Source organism: Saccostrea echinata, unplaced genomic scaffold (assembly GCF_033153115.1).
Source record: "Saccostrea echinata isolate AGI-Se365-2 ecotype Australia unplaced genomic scaffold, CSIRO_AGI_Sech_v1 ptg000024l, whole genome shotgun sequence".
NCBI classification, from domain to species: Eukaryota; Metazoa; Mollusca; class Bivalvia; order Ostreida; family Ostreidae; genus Saccostrea; species Saccostrea echinata.
Window position 1 is genome coordinate 1,960,807 of NW_026889773.1, and position 17,862 is coordinate 1,978,668.

Here is a 17,862-nt window from a genome sequence, read left to right on the forward strand (position 1 = left end):
TCTTAGTGTTTGTTAAACGTATATCAAATTTTCACTGAAAGACGTTCATTACAAAGAAGAATATACACAATGTCTCAATAATTTCCAAACAGCCCTCGTATTAAGTCATTTTAATTTTGATTCCTAGTTAATCATATCGATATGCGCAGTTAGACCACCTCAGGGAGAAGCGTCGATATCCAAATGTGTGTTTGGGGGAGAAGGGGGGGGGGGCAGAGATCATTGAAAAGCAAAGAAAAAAAAAGAAAAAATGAATGCGAATGAAAAAGCATGAATCGGTAAAAGTTCAATCTAAAAAAGAGAACCTATCTTTTTTTGGGGGGAGGGGGGGGGGGGGTATAGATACTGGTATCATGGGAGATTCGAACCTCCTACTAAAACAACGAATGAGAGAGGGGGGTCAAACGACCATTATATATATATAATTCTTTGCTAAATTAACATCAAGAGAATATGCTAAAGGGAAAAACGGAAGAGGGGGATGCCACGGAAATTTTGCAAAAAATAAATTGTGAAAAAAAAAAACATTTTGAAATGATCATATATAAATACATTTTTAAAAAGTAGTGTCTGATACAAAATGCTATCGTATGAATTTTCTTAAATTGTTCCGATAAAAGCTGACTTGAAATTTATTGCAATATGTTTAAGAAATAAATGCAGCTAATGTGGACTTTTTCCAAAAGCATTATGATCAATGCTGAAGAAAATAACAATTACATCGACGGTGATATTAGGATTAAAATATTTATGAAACAGAAGAAACAACAGATTAAACAATAGATTAGGCTGTCAAGAAATTACAAACGTCTGATAAATGTTGAAATGGCGACATCTTTTGAGAATAAATCACTGATAGATTAGTAACAAGTGTTTATGGGTGTCATATTCAAATGTTAAGAAAATGTTCAAAAATATCAACAACAAGTCGTAAGACAACAAAAACAATCAAGAAATCTTCATTTTGAGAAAGATGAAAAGAAATTAACACTGATGATGTTTCGAGCGAACTGCTGAATTCATGTACATTTGTATGTAATAAATTAGTCACATTTCGTGTGGAAATCTTGGACGTCGAGTCCCAGCTCTGATATCTCGATGCCCGGATATCTCAACATTTTTTTGAAAGTTCCGTTGATGTCGGGATACTGAAGGAAGAGGATTAAACAAGCACATACATCTTTCTGATTTTAAAGAAAAAAAATATTGTTATTTCAGTGGTGTGGTTACAGGCAAAAATAAGAGTCATGTTCTTTAATTTCGAGATTTTGACAAATTGTTATTTTTTGAAACAATAACTAGGAAGAAATGGTTTGTATAATTTATCTTTAGATTTCAAGACAAAATCAGATACTAAGTCGCCTATGAAGGTCAAGTTAGAGTGGTAGAGTTACAAACATTCAATGGGATATTACTAAACCGAATCGCCTCATATACAAAAAAGTATAAACATGTGTGTTGGACGTAATATTTAATTCTTGTTTAAGAATATAATTTTATGTACATTTCATCGCACCGAAATATATGAAAGCTAAGGTGTCAGGTTAGCTGATACCACAGAGGAAGATGATCAGAGGACCTTAATTATGTTAAAATACATATATTCAAGCAGGACCGTAGCTACAGTTTCAAAAGTTGGGGGGGGGGGGCTTCCTCCAAAAATATGACAAGCAAAAAAAAAAAATAAATACCTACACTGACTCAAGAGTGTGGTGTTGGGGGGGGGGACTTCTTAAAATAATCTGACAAGCAGAAAAAAAGGAAAACCTTATCTGTAAAAATCTTAGAATTTGCCAGTGCTCCACATTACAACAAAAATCAAAATTGGGGGGGGGGGGGGGCACCTATAAAAGGAAAATTTGCTATAGCAAATTACTATACTCAGAAAAAGTTGGGGCAGGCCCCCTCTGCCCCCCCCCCCCTTCATTCTAAGGGCTGTTAAGTCTCGCAAGATACTCGGTTTCAATTTCTAATAGATTTCATAAAAAATGTAATGCAACCGTATTTCATTTCGCTCAGAAAAGTCTGTTTAGTATGAGTATATATTTGAGCAGTACAAGCATCTCTTTGATCAAATTATACAATATATACGTAAACGATAATGTTTGATTGGTTGTGTTGGTTTAAATTAACGGCCCTTTTAAGAAATGATGAACGATAATTGATGTGTTCAAGTGATAAAGCAGTAGCGTCGAGGGCACAGCTGCCTCAAAATAAAACAAAAGTATAGAAATATTTATAACCGCTTTTGATTAAGTGTGATTTACTTAAAAAAGTAAGAAGTTGACAAAAAATTTAAACTTTCATGTACTGAATAAACGTTCCTAAAGCAATCCTTGACATCATTATGTGCCTCTGTGAAAATATATTTTTTTTTTTATATCGGGATCGATGTCCTCTTTTGCGAGGGGATGCCCCGCTTTAATTGAACGAGGTGCCCCTCTGGGAAATCTATATAGATTTTTTTAAATATATATCTTAATATTACAAGTACTTTATATCTTTTATAAAATGAGCTAGAGTATTAATTATAAAAAAAATACACTGTTGGGAATTCAACAAGAATTAATTTTTCGATTGAATAGAAACCGTTCCTAGATCCTGTCTAGACCCCCACTCCTCCCTTTACAAGACTACTAAATCTGCTCTAATACAGTATGAAAATAGTATGCGACTTCCCACATGAATAATCACATAATAGTTGTTTGGAAAAAAAAAATAAATTCTCAAGTTTATATGTGTCAAAACGATAAAGGTTATTTTAAAAAATGTAGTTTTAAAGAATGTTTGACGCATGCGACGTCATTACGTATTCAGTAAATAACGTCAACGTTGTTTTGAAACGGCCTCACTAAAATGCTCATAAAATACTAAAAACGTGAGATATTTTAAAAATTGATGTATATTGGTATTCAGAAAGAGTCAGGCTATCAAAATTTATCAAAAAGTCAATTTGTGAAATTTTGACCTTAAGGGCCCTTTTCTCATGACGGCAGTCATATCTGTACATAACTTTTAACTTATTAATCACAACCAACGTTTTACTTGAATTTGTTAAATAAACAAGTTATTATAAACTTTTTTGTGCGGAATGGATGCAATTCAATTTTTCCAATCAATATTCCTATTTGCTCATTTAGTAATAGAAAAGTACTTGACAGACAATTGAATTTTTCCTTCTTAAGAAGTGCTGATTTTTAACATTGTAAAACTCAAACCCCTATTTCATGAGAAAAAAAAGGGAAATCAAGTAAATTAAAGTTCAGTTAGTCTACCACGTTATAGCACTAGTACTACATGAAGAGAAATAATCGTGTAAAAAAGGATCCTTATATTTTCAGCAATGAAATATTGTAATTATACAATTAGACAATTTAAGGTTCGTTGAGCCTTTGATAAATGACTATCATTGCTTAATGAAATTGTCAAGTAAAAGGGCCATTTTTGTCAAAATTTTCCCAGCAAGGAATATTGAAATGGCGTGCATTTTTACTATAAAATACATGTATTTCTTTTGGATTATCATCAGGGTTAAAGCAATGTTTTTATAAGATTAAACAGAAGGATGGTGAACCTCAAGCGTCCAGAACATCAAGATGATGTCACGTGTGGACTATTCACTTTTTTTAAAACAAACCTGAACTATTTTCTTTATACATACATCACATTGTCCAAAATGTAAAAATCATGGACCATTTCATGTTAAGTACATTAAAATCAGCTACTAAAAGCTTGTTAAACTCTCTAAAGGACAAGGTACAGTGACAGCAAGATTTGGCCCCTCGTTTGATAGAAAATCAAAACACAGTTTAAATATTAATATTATAAATTTACATCTAGTGACATAAAATGTGGAATGTGTATATCAGATGAGATAGAGGACGAATTTCACTTTGTATTAAAATGTCCTCGATATAAAGAACTAAGAATTAAATATATCAAGAGTTATTATTTTAAAAAAAACCCATCAGTTTTTAAATTAGTACAGTTACTGAGTTCCACAAATACTAAAGAGCTATGTAACCTAGGTAAATATCTGTATTTTTCTTATCAATTAAGAAATGATGTTTTAAATGTCTACAATAAGAAATGATAATACATTAAATGCTATTGTTTATGTAATTGCCACATGTATATTGTATAGCATATACTACACTTATCCTGTGCAAATCTTATGTATAAATATTTATGTACATATTTTGTATACCTATGAGATGTAATGTCTCTGGTTCAAATAAAACATAAAACATAAAATGTTACTTGTTTTTAAAATAGCATTTATTTTAATATGAGGTGTTAAATGGCCATTAGAGAATAACAAATTAGATCTTTATGCCATACTATAAGTTTTGTTTAAAAAAAAATGCGTTTATTCATGAATGCGCTAATTAGTCTATGAGAAAGATGCGCTAAATTTTGAGTGCTCTAAGTTTACAGTATAACTGAATTCAGACAAACAAATACAGTAGTTTTATCAGATAACATTTAGATAGTGTTGCTTTCTATAATTTAATTTGTCAATCAAGAATAATAATTTTCCAGATGCATCATACAGTTTATACAGATTAACAACAGTAAACTTACAGAATGTTACTTTGAACTTTTTTAGTTTCTAGAGCGGTTAAAACATTGATTTTGAAAAAAGGAGAGAGAGAGAAACATTACGCTATTATTCTAAAAATCCTTCGGAAATACAGAGAAATAAGCAAGTGAAGTAAAAATGAAAGATGAATTTCATCATTTGAAGGATCGAAATAAAACAAATTCCTATAAAAGAAAAAAAATGATAATCAAACCTGCCGCTGCAGAATACGAGGCGAGACATAAGAGCGCTATGGCTACCAGAGTCCTGGCAAAAGACATATTTCTTGGTTCCCTAACGGTGCTACCAAAAATTCGGATCTGATGTGAGAAAACAGGTACCCGGCCCTATATATATAGATACATGCCGAGCTAAATTTAGAGCTTATATTTAAATTCATACTTTGCTGCTGGCAAAATTATCAATTTTGGAGAATCATTTGTATGCTTGTGGCTGACCTTTTACTCCAGTGACCTAAAGATGACATACCTGTATTTGGAAGATGTAGGGTATTCAGATAGTTATATGTACAATGTATAAATACAATGCATTTCAGTGGTATCAAAACTTATTTACTGTTAGTCAGAGAAGACACACCGAATCGTAAAACTTCAAAGAAGTCGCGACATATTCAAATATTCTATAATTCATCTATAGTTGTTTTCCCCGCCTGTCAGTAACAAAGCTTTCCCTTTTGTTTGAGAAGAACTTAACTTGTGACATATTATGTCATTTTTATTTTTTCAGAAGTTGGCCTGGTCGAACAACATTCTTCAGATTAATTTATTACTGTTAGAAATTGAAAACTTCTTCGAATGAACGATCGATATAATGTAAAACCCAAAAAGGAATTATTGTTATTTTCAAGAGTTTATTTCTCACTCTTGAAAACATAAGGGATGTGTTTTGTAATTTTTTTCCCCAAAACTGTGAACCTACCTAAACGAATCCGCAAAATAGCCAACTTTAACTTTTTTCTTTTCATTCTTGTATCAAATATTCGTATATCAAATATCAGTAGCGGATCCAGAAACTTCAAAACGGAATGGGTGCTGAGAAAGGATAGTTTTTCTTGAAAAACGAAAACAAAAACTCGAAATTACTTTTTCGGGAGGTATATGTAGGGGAGGCGGTTGGGGTGGGCTATGGGGGTTAGAGGAGGTTTAGGCAATTTTTTTTTTTTTTTTTTTTTTTTTTTGTATCAACACGTTACGTGTGAACTAAATTTAGAGTATATACAAGTTAAACAGCGTGTACAAGCAAAAAGGGAGAAAAAAGAGAAAAAAAACCTCAAAGGGAGGGAATATACTTTTAAGCGTGACTTAATGTCCGTTGTTTATGGTTTCTGTATTTGAAAAAGTCTACCAAATTATAACAGAAATTTGTTCATAACTCTCTTTGAAAGTTAAATTGTACTAACTCGAAAATATAATTTACAGTGTCTAAAAAATTAATCATTATAACTAATGACACAGCATATCGATAGAAATCAAATCTGCACAGCTCTAGACGTATGTACCATCCAGTAATTACAAAAGATAGTAGTGGGTGGGGTTATTTATTTCTTTTTAAAAAATAAACCACAAAGAATTCTCACATGCATTCAAAGCAGCTGATGCACATAAGTAACCGCAGATAAATGGCCCCGTGATGATCATACGTAAACAAGGGACAAAATTCTTACGTAAATCACTAATGTACTCTTAAGTTCTGCAGAATAATACACACAAATTCTTTTTACCCATTAAACAAAATGAACGTTTTGACAGAGGATAAGTACGGTTTTCGGGGACTAATTGCATTACCAAAAAAAAAAAAAGAAAAATAATAATAAACTAAAATTAATGTATATGTTAAGAACATGTAGCTGCTGACATTTTAGTTTTGGATCATCCAACCAAATTTCGATCATCTTTATTTTCCATCTGCAATGCCCATATTAAAAGATTGAAAAGTTCATGATTTGTACATATCATCATGCGCGGATCCATGGTATGGGGTTATCTGAAAGGTCCCGAATATTCTGGAGTTAGAAAATTTATACAGTAACATAACAGGAAAAAATGATTTTGGACCCAATTGAAAACACGGATTCCTAGTAAAATGAGAAATAAGGAGTCATGTATAAATGAAGGAAAGCGACCCCCCCCCCCACACACACACACACACACACGAGGTATACGATCTTGCAATTCAATTTTTGAACGTCAATAGTTATTTCTGCTTATAAATTCATTCAACAGCTAATAACAAGACTGAAGTAAAATGTTGTGAATGATCAGATTCTATCGCGGATATGACGGGTTAAATATCAACCCATGATCTCTGGGTTGACTGTCCATAATAATTTTGAGGTTACATTAATATACATTAAAAATTCATAGCTGAATGATTCATACATCAGGTGACGCTGTTTTCTTTTTTATCGTAGACAAATCAATAACCTAATGCCCTTGTTTAGTTCTTAAAACGCTGACCACTTGTAGGGAAAACGGAAACACGCCGTTATTATAGCTTTACCCCGGGGTACATTTAGTAATCTTAATGGAAACAACATTGTGTAAAGAAGTGATTGTCCCTTGATGTCAGACTGATGTGAATCTCTGTATTGTAAGACAAGATAATTTTTATCTGTTACATGTCATTTGGTTTAGAATTGCCCTTTTTGCACTTAAAAACGTTTGAAACATTGATTTAATTAAAGCGCTCCTCTTAATATTATATAACACTTCATAAAATTTCTTTTAAACAAAAATATTCATATAGGATTTTAATAAATTTTGTACCAAGCCTCTTTATTCCTCACAAAAATATTTACAGCAGTGGAGAAACTTCAACAGAACTTGTCAACAACATATTTTAGAACAGGTGTTAACAGAGTGCGGGAATGAAAAAAAAAAAACTCCAAAGAATTTTTTTAAAAAATTGAAATCGCAAAATTTTGCAGAAGTCAATAACATCAAAATGTATCAGTTTTTAACAATTAATACAATCATTCGCTACAATAAATTAAAGACCATGGTTTTTGACATAGACAACTTTTTCAATCAATTCAATGGCAAAAATGGAACTCGTAAAATTTCATATCTTGTGATTGGTCTACGAATACATTCTGATCCTGCACACAAATCTCTGAGGTTGATTTTAACAGATACTGGAGTTCCTCATTGACGATAGAAGGTCTTTTGTTATGGCCTTCAGCTCGACATTTAGATATATCGACGACGTTTAATCGATATCAATATTCTTTATCATTCATACGTTGATTCGATATACTCAACTTTATTACAAATAAAAGGCACAAAAGAGTTGTACATATCTATTTCATATGTGGATGTTTTACCACAGAAATACATAATTGACAAACTATCAACTAAACTTTATAAAGAACATGATTTAAACTTTTTTATCGTTATCGTCCCTTATTATAATCACCTGCAAATTGGGTTTATACCTCCCCGTTAATTCAATACACAAGACCATGTTCTACGCTCGAACATTTTCTAAAACAAGGCAGGCTACTGAGAGATAAGATAACGATTCAAAATTATTTACAATTGCGTTAAAATTTCTCAATTTCTATGATCGATACAATGACCTCGCTTACAAATACATGTACATCCGTCCTTCGATCGACTGTTTACTGAAGTCTTTCATAAAAATAAGCCATTACTGTTATACTGAATTGTCAACCGTTTCTCTGTTTACCCGAACATGGGAGGTGGCAATTTATTTTACATGCTTCATATATGCTTCAAAGTAAAATTCAAAATTTTCTGGGTCTTCTGAAACATATTATCCCAGAAAGACACATTAAGTGTAAGTTAATGCACGTATATGGCATAAATACGCATTGGGTTTATTTAATAGAGCTAAACATGAAAAGGAAGATCTGAACACTGTGTCAGTATGGACAAGGCTTGTAACAATATCGTCTTTTTGCAAGGCTCATTATCATAACTGTAACAAAGAAGAACTTGGTATTGATTCTACGTCTGGAAATTCAACCTATTCTCGCAGTTCACTTTCTTAAGATGAAATTCTTCAAAATCAAATTTCAGTATTTAAAACATCTAACATTGCAGTAAACCAAGATGAGTTCGATCTACTCTGCCTATACTGGATTCAGACATAGATACATTGCCGGATCCAGCAAATGCACTACCAAGCCCATATCTTCACTCGTTACAGAAATATCAATTTGTAAATGAAAAATTCAGACGTATTGTGCTTCAACATATTCTAGAAGGGATTTAAATCAGATGAGGATTCTCAGAAACTCCAAAGAACTTTTAGAAAATTTAGTTTTTTTTCAAAATTCAGCAACATCAAAACATACGACTTTTCCACACTTTATACAACCATTCCTCACGAAAATTAAAAACTGGCTTTTTGATATCATAAAATTTGTTAAAAATCACTATACACACAAGTTCTCTGAGGTTGTTATTAAAATGATGCTGGAGTTCCTCATTGACAACATTTATGTAGTCTTCGGAGACAAGGTCTTTCAACAAACTGTAGGAATTGCAATTGGCACCAATTGCGTCCCGATATTAGCAGACATATTTTTGTATTCATATGAAGCAGAATTTGTTCAAAATCTTATGCATGAGAAAAAAAAACTTTTGCTATGACCTTCATTTCAACATGTAGAAATATCGACGACGTATTATCAATTAACAATCGTTATTTCCATTCATATGTCGACACGATATATCCCAGTGAGCCTGAAATAAAAGATACCACAGAATCTGACACATCAGTTTCATATTTCGATATTTACCAGAAAAAGACGTTAATGGTAATCTAACAACAAAGCTTTATGATAAATGTGATGACTTTAACATTTCAGTCGTCAACTTCCCTTACTTTTGCAGCAATATATCCTTATCACCTGCATATGGGGTGTATCTCTCAGTTGATTCTATACGCAAGAGCATGCTCTACATATATATGAACAATTTCTAAAACGAGGTAAGTTATTGACAAACAAGTTGATGAAACAAGAATATCAACAGTCTCGTTTAAAGTCATCATTTCGTAAGTTCTATAATCGATACTATGACATTGTCAGCAATACAATCTATCATTAAGTCTGACTGACTTTTTCATACTAATTGTTAGGCCATTATTTACCCACTGAATTGTTGACGGATTTTGCGTTATTTCCCGATTATGACAAGGAGCACACAGCGGGTGTGACCGATTGGCAGAGGATGCTCACTTCTCCATGCCACCTGATCCCACCTCTGATGTTATAGATGTCCATGTTTGCTCTGCTTCTGATTTGTATTGTTTGAATGGACTTTTGAGTTTGAATACTGTTTGTTATCTCCATAAATTTCAATACTTCCATTGATATGTCGACTCGATATATCCCAGTGAGCTTGAACTAAAAGATATCACAGATTCCGACACATCTGTTTCATATTTGGATATTTTACAAGAAAAAGACAGTAATGGTTACCCTCATTCCATATATTTCAGTTGTAGGGAGAGAGAACATTTTCTTCAATGTTTTTAAAACATTTTCACGACCTACATTGTAATCTGAAAACATTAAAGTATTAAACTATAAGCAATATCAAGAATTTAGAATAATGTTGACAATGTTCCTCTAAAATGTTTAAGAAACGTAACGTACAATGTTTCAAATTTATAGATGATTGTTTTATTTCATATTTTTAACACATTTTCATAACATGATATAAAATAAGATCTGCAAACTAGACATACTTTTAAAATCATTTTTAGAACTTTTCAAAAACAATTTACAGAATGAAACATTGAGATAACAAACAGTATTAAAGTTCAAAAGTCCATTCAAAGAATACAAATCATGGGTAGAGAAAACACGGACCTCTAAAACATCAGAGGCGGGATCATGTGCCATGGAGGAGTGAGCATCCCCTGCTGACCGGTCAAAACCGCCATATGCTCGTTTTCATGATCGGAAAAAAAATGAAAAAATCCGTAGACAATTCAGTGTGTAAATAATGTCCTAGCAATTGGTATGAAAAACGTCAGTCAGCATTTGACTTAATGATAGGTTTATAAGCTGACAAGGTGTATCGACCATGGAATTTGCAAAATAATGACTTTAAACGAGACTGTTCATATCCTTGTATCATTAACGTATTTGTCAATAGTTTGCCTCTTTTAGAAATTGTTCGCACGTAGAGCATGCTTTTGCGTATCGAATCAAATAATTCCATAAACTTAAATTCCATTTGCAGGTGATAATGGTATATTGCTACATAAAAAAGGGATGTTGAAAAGTTGACGTCATCATGTTTATCATAGAGGTTTGTTGTAAGGTTATCTTTCATCTTTTGCTAGTAAAATATCCAAATATGAAACAGATGTGTCAGACTCTGTGATATTATTTATATCGAGTTCAAAGGGGTATATCGAACCATGGTAGGAATGATTGATTGATTGATTGATTGTATGTTGTTTTACGTTCCGTTCGAGAATTTTTCAATCATATAGAGACGTCACCATATACCGGTGAAGGGCTTCAAATTAAGATCTATACTCGGCACTCAGGGCCATTGAGCAGTGAGGGTTCTTTATCGTGCCAACGCCTATCAAGATATGGGGCCTCGGTTTTTAAGGTCTCACCCCAAGGACCCTCAACTTTCACTTCAAAGTGCCGAGCGCTTGGCGAAGGGACAGTTGCTACCTATTTTTTATCGACTTAGGTCAGTCGTAGCTGTGATTCGAACTCTACCGGCTGAGCTACCGTGACGGCAGGTAGGAATGAAAATATAGTATTAATTGATTAAACGTCGTCTATATATATATTAATCTTGAATTGAAGGCCACAACAAGACACACGTGAATAAAACATTTTTGAAAATGCTTTTGAACATTTTAAGAAAATGTTAGGATAACATTTGGTGAAATGTTTTGTTAAAATTTTTAAAATCCTTTTAAGATACGTACAAAATCATGTGATTATAACATTTGTAAAATTGCATTTTTTATACATTTAAAAATTGATTCCTACATAAATTTATGCTGGGAAAAGTCTATATGTTCCAATGTCTTATTGAGCGTAAGTAGAAGGTATAACAAAACTTTTATTAACTGTGTTCTGGGGCAACCCCGACCCGACCTATCAAACCAAACTGTCTGCCTTCGGCCTAATCGCTTCAGGCACAAAGTTTGGTTCTTGGGTCCAACAAAACGCATGGTGCACTCAAATCCAGACAACAAATATATATTGTAACATTTTAAGGAAGTGTTTAAATTGATTGATCGATTGAATTTTTTTTTACGTTCCATTCGAGAATGAAATGTTTTGATAAAATTTGCTAAATTATTTTGGTAAAATGTTTTAAATTCTTATTAAGAAAACATGCAATATCAACTAATTAAAACATTTTCGAAAATATTTTTCTAACATTTTAATTTATTTGTTTAAAATTTAAAAATGTTTTTTGCTAGATCTATAATACATAACTCTGTTCCGGCAGAAATAAGCCAGACACGTAATGTGCTTCGTATTTTTTCGCGTAAACATATCCACTTTTATAGTGCTTTATTCACTGTTTTTTGATGTTTTGAATTAGAAGGTATACATTATAACAATGACATTTTACAGGAAAGGTAGAATATGCACTATTTACTACCGTTTATGATCAGAAAACGATCAGAAAAAAAAACTATTTTTCTTGGGGTGAAAGGTAATGGAAATTTACCCCATAAATAATCGATTGTTCACGGCCCTGTATAATCTTTATTTAGGATAGCGGTACTAGGAGAACGGGGTAAATTCTCTAAAAAATCATGCGATGATCTTTTAAGATATAAATTCATGAACGATAAAGACGAATCTTAATGTATAAACGGAAATATTTGTTTTTTCGAACTTTTTGTGAAGTCTGAGGTGTCAACTTGAGACAAACACTGTACAAGCTTTTAAAAACAAACTTCACATGAATTGATTAGTTCATAGAGGGTGTAAAAAAGTTCGACAAATTTTTAAATTACTAAAGTAGTGTTTTCCTGATCATACTTTCCGGTTTTACAAAATCACTTGTGCTTTGAATTTAAAGCATTATTTATGAGCAGGATATCACAGGAAGGTTGTTTCCGATTTGAAAATATTTACCTCTTGAAAAATACAAATGACAGATTTGCTTGACATTAAGGTGCATATGCAGGATTGGTATTTTTTTTTTTAATTTCTCTACATCATATTTTGCTTATTACAAAACAGATAATTTTGGTAAAAATAAAGCACTGGTAGTTTTCAGAAGAATCGATTTGCCGACTGAAATCTTACTAGTATACATAAAAGTGAAAAATTCTGCATATGTAAAAAATAATATTGTCCGAGGATTTTAATTAAATGTTTGCTTTATGTCTAATTTTTCTGAGCAGAAGATACATCCTATGATTGAAAATCCGACTTCCCGTTTTTATGAAAAGATAAAGACAATAAACTGTAAAATACCTATAAAGAATACAAACAGAGCAGAACAGAGCAAAACACGCACCTCTGGAAATTTCAGAGGTGGGATCAGGTGCCTAGGAGGAGTAATCCCCCCATGTCCACCGGTTACACCCGCTGTAAGATCTATATGCATTAATCAAGTAGACAGAATAATCCGTAGTCAAATTTAGTGTAAAAACAATGACCTAACAATTGTAATGAAATATTTCAGTCAAAATAAAACCTAACGATAGGTCTTATTTGCAGATAAGGTCATTATAACGACCACAGAATTAACATCTTCCCTGTAACAAGCAGTTACAGTATCTGTTAGTAGTCTGCCTCGTGCCATTCACAAATGAAACTTTAAAAGTAGCAAGATTGGACTCTCTGAATATGAAATTTCAAAAAATATTAATTATTTTCCTATTGCTTTGTTTTCTGAAATTAAAGAAAAATGTGAAATGAACTTTTTTAACCCATTAGAAAATAATTTGACATTATGCAATCATGCAATTAATTCACCCTTTCTAAACTACGAAATATCAATCCTTGCACTTTCTGATCTTATAGATTAAGTGTCCCCAGCCCTTATCTTTTAAAGCTGTTATCTTGTGATAGTTGTCACATTGCTGTAGAAATTTTCATAGGTACTTTCACATCTAAATCACAGCAAAAAATTATGCATATGCAAAAGAAAACGGTAGAGCTTGCAACTCACCTTCATTTGCGTGAAATAATGTAAATTAAAATGAAAAATATACACGTATAATAAGTCATGGCATACATTATATAACCTTGATTACTTGATCTCAAATCGTCTTAAACCTTATGTGTGACCAAATCAGTTATCACCGATAGTTCGATCGGTCGACAAGGGAGCTTACTCCTCCAAGGCACTTCCTGGTGCTTTTATGAGATTTATCAAAGTTCGCTAGCTTCACCTGTATCGTTTCAGCTGACTTCAGCCTGATACAGGTGTTCTAATAAGCCTTTCATGGCGTTTTTTTTTATCTTAGCCATATGTCCAAGTTTTTTTTATCCAAATCATGACCGTAGGAACCGGGGGGGGGGGGCGTGCCCCAAATAAATTTGCCGACAAATAGAATACTATAGATACTGTAGAAAACATAGCTACTATATGCTTGTGCCCCCTCAATAATAACCTCTGATGACCTTTTTTTTTGCTTGTCAAGGAATTTTGAGAAATTTATAGTGCCCCCCAACTGAAAATATATGGTTGTGCCCCCTCCCCCCAAAGTGAAATTGCTTTCTACGGGCCTGCAGATTACGTGGCGTATTTCTGTTAATATGTATAGCTGTATGTTTGTCTGTCTTTCTTTATGTACACATGTTTGTCTGTAAACATGTGACCAGCATAAATCGTATCACATTTTACTTCTCCAGATCTAGAAATACTTAATTATTGTTTATTTACTTGGCTTGGTGATTGTATAATGAGATCAAGTGGTGCAATGACAATTATTTAACTAAATCAAAAGATATCCACATTGTATGAAATTTTTTTAATACTGTATCATTTCAACCATACTGGTTTATTAAACTTTATGATCACATTACATTCTTAAGTAATCTAACTTGAACATTAAATAATCCCTATACTTTTAATTTTATACAATTTATAATATAGTAAGCATACTTGTATCCCCAAAGTAAGCAAAACAACATTATTAAAATCTTGTTAATCATTGCTGAAATTAAAGTCAACAGGGTGCTTAAGTTAGTAATTTCTTCAACAGCTTAGTTTTCTATGGGCAGTACCGTTCGTTTGTTTAGTAATACGCAACAAAAAATGCAAACTTAAAACAAAGGTCATTCAGGGCATTCAGAATAAAAAGAAATATAAAACTGTATTGATTATGTAAACTTTTACCAATGTCTGAGATTCGTTAAGTAACAATTCAATGATGTTTATTGACAAATATTCTGTATTCTCATTATTGTAGCTTTTTGTATTCTATTTATCAAATGTCGTTGTCTGAGAGATCGTTGATATGAGTACCAAGCATCCTGTAGGTTCCCTGTCAGCTGTTGACAGATTCCAAGTATCTGCCAGGATATGTCTCTGAGATCTGAATATACAAACTGTCCCTGATCATAGTGAACTAGAGTCTGTAGATCATCTAGAGCTGTTTGTGCTCTTATTGTATCTATCTGTCTGTAACACAAGATCTCTAGCATGTGTAACAGCACAAAGAGTGGGACAGATAAGAAAAAAGTTGTGTCCTCTAGACCAGACTGTTGTTCTGGTATTAATTCACATATATAATAGATTAGGTTTTCAAGCTTGATGTCCTGTGCTACCGCTTGTTTCATCTTTGTAGACAAGGGCTGTCCTCCTACAGTCTCTATATACATCTCTGCATCTACATTAGAGTTATATATCACACATGGGTGTGCTAACTTAACCTTCACCACGTCTATAATAGATAAAGCTTTCTTGTATCTAAGTGTTTTGTAATAATACATAGCTATGTACAGCATGTCAGAGATACAACCAAACTTGGCGGCTAATTTCAGCATGTGACAGAGTATCTTGTCAGCTCTATACATCAGTTTGTTTTCAGATGCACAAGTCTTCATCTGTAATATAAAAGCAAGGTTCTGAAGGATAGAGGTTGTAAATCTCTGCAACATAATGATTTGATACTGTGTCATGGGATGTGCACTAATCACTTGTTCTATTGCCTGTAGGTCCCTTGTACAGTTCTGTAGAGGTGCTTTGAACATGAATATTATATCATTTTTTTGTATTTCTGTAAATAGCTCCATATCTAATTCCTTCTCAGATATCTGAGTGTGTTCTTCTGTACGGATAGAGTGTCTAGGGTTATAAAGGGCAGTAATAATGGAAGATCTAATAGAGGGACTGTGTAGCAGGAATACAAAACCCTTCTCATACAATCCATGTAATCTAATGAATAAATGTTTTTGTGCTGCACCATGAATATTACCCAGAAACATGTTATTAGCTGGAATAAAAAAGTTTGGACAGACTCCTTCATACACCCATTTAAGGATTAGCTTAAAACAGACCCAGAAACACTCGAGGAGATTTTGTGGACACCAATGAGGAATTGTATTTTGTTGAATCACCCAGAAAACTGCTGTCTTCATGTGATAGGAACACAATAATTTATTACCAGCACTTAATCCGTTGTTAATTATTTCCGTTAAAAACAATTTAAGTAAACCGTAGGTTAAGAACTGACAATGGTTCATGGCATACACAAGTTTGTTTTCTGCCAGAGAGAAAGAAATTCTCCATTCATTGCCTTCATTTCTTCCTAGTTTATGTCCTATTGCTACAAAGTGACATCCATTTTGTACAATATCATCAACAATATTAGGATGGGGCCATGAGTTACATCTGTCTTTCCAAGAAGAGGCAGATGGAGGCCAAAAGTCACTAACAAAACAATGGGCAATATCATATTCAAGTGGTCCAATAGATCCGCTGGCACATGGTCCGTGTGGAGAAAGGTACTCTGAAGTGGGTAGGGCACACACGATCTGTCTGTATTTGGAACTAGATATATAATGTCTATTATTCATTCTAACACAAGCATACTGGACTTTTCTGAGCATGCTTGGTGACAGTAAATATAGCAAAGTGAATCCTGGTGGACTATCAGAACAGTCACAGAGGATCAGTGTTTGTCTGTGTGTGTTGTAATATTGAGACTGAGATAATTCCCAGATCACACGATGATTAACTCGCCATAGCATCATGTCATAATCTGATTCTTTCAGTCTGAATCCTTCTCTTTGACTTCCACTCAACAGCGAACCCGTAGAACCACTTATTGCCGCTTTCTGATTCCTTACCATCTCAATGATTTCCATTATATCTCTCCTCATGGCCACCTGTTGTGCTGTTCCAAGTTTATGACACAGTCCCACGAACACTGACTCTGATATTCGCTGCATGGCTGTCTTCCTAATAATGATACTGGGTGAATTTAATGAATATTTCATACGTTATTGAATATTGACAATATTTAATATAGTTTTAAGTAACGTTTTTATACATAGTCCAGGGATATTAAAAAAATCAAATTATTCTCAAGTGAAGTACAAAAAATGTAACTCTTCTCAAGAATGTTTTCACTTATCATTTCAAGTTTTATTTGTTCTCAGTTTAACTGGAGAATATCAAGTATATTTACTGCCCCGTGTATTTAAAGTCATTTTTTTTTTTTTTTACAAAAAACTTACATATGGATAGTTCTAATGGTGTCCATTTTAACGGTCCAATTTGAAATGTTTCAGGATCTATACTTAGTAAAGAAAAAATTCCCATGACACCTACTTTCATTTTATATAAGCACCTTTTCTGTCATTTAAAACCTACACTAGATGGAAATACGCTCAGGCGTAGGTATCATTTTACGAAAGGACTACCTAGAGCTGTGTTTGCAAGATAATCGGAATTAACTGCTTAGGTTGAACTTGTTAACCTGCATGAAAAGCTGTGCTACCACCTTTTCTTTATTCTGTAAAAAAAATAATGAGGGCTTTGTGCACTTCTATCGTTATCAAAGATGTGTTTTCCTGAGAAGTGCAAGGTATGAAAACAAGAATGTGTTGTTTTTTTCACCGACGATGAACCTATAACTTGTATCATAAAATTTTGTTATCGAATTAACAAATCATTATGCGTTTAGTACCAATTCTAGTTGTTGCGTGCATGTTTAAGAATATTCATTTTAAAGCCCAAAACATTACAGGAAAAGTGACTGTCATTGTATATGTTATAGCTCAACAACTCTTCATTTCTTTGAATATTTTTCCTGGAGGTAAATGGCAGGTA

General features: G+C 33.0%; 1 protein-coding gene across 1 annotated transcript; it reads right to left on the reverse strand.

Annotated features, from left to right (window-relative positions):
* Positions 1–14,764: 14,764 nt before the first annotated feature.
* On the reverse strand, positions 14,765–16,997 carry LOC133191806 (uncharacterized). Its single transcript, XM_061327539.1, has one exon. It carries the CDS (start codon positions 16,977–16,979, stop codon positions 14,961–14,963), a length of 2,019 nt encoding a protein of 672 aa, XP_061183523.1. The 5' UTR covers positions 16,980–16,997; the 3' UTR covers positions 14,765–14,960.
* Between the last annotated feature and the right edge of the window lie 865 nt (positions 16,998–17,862).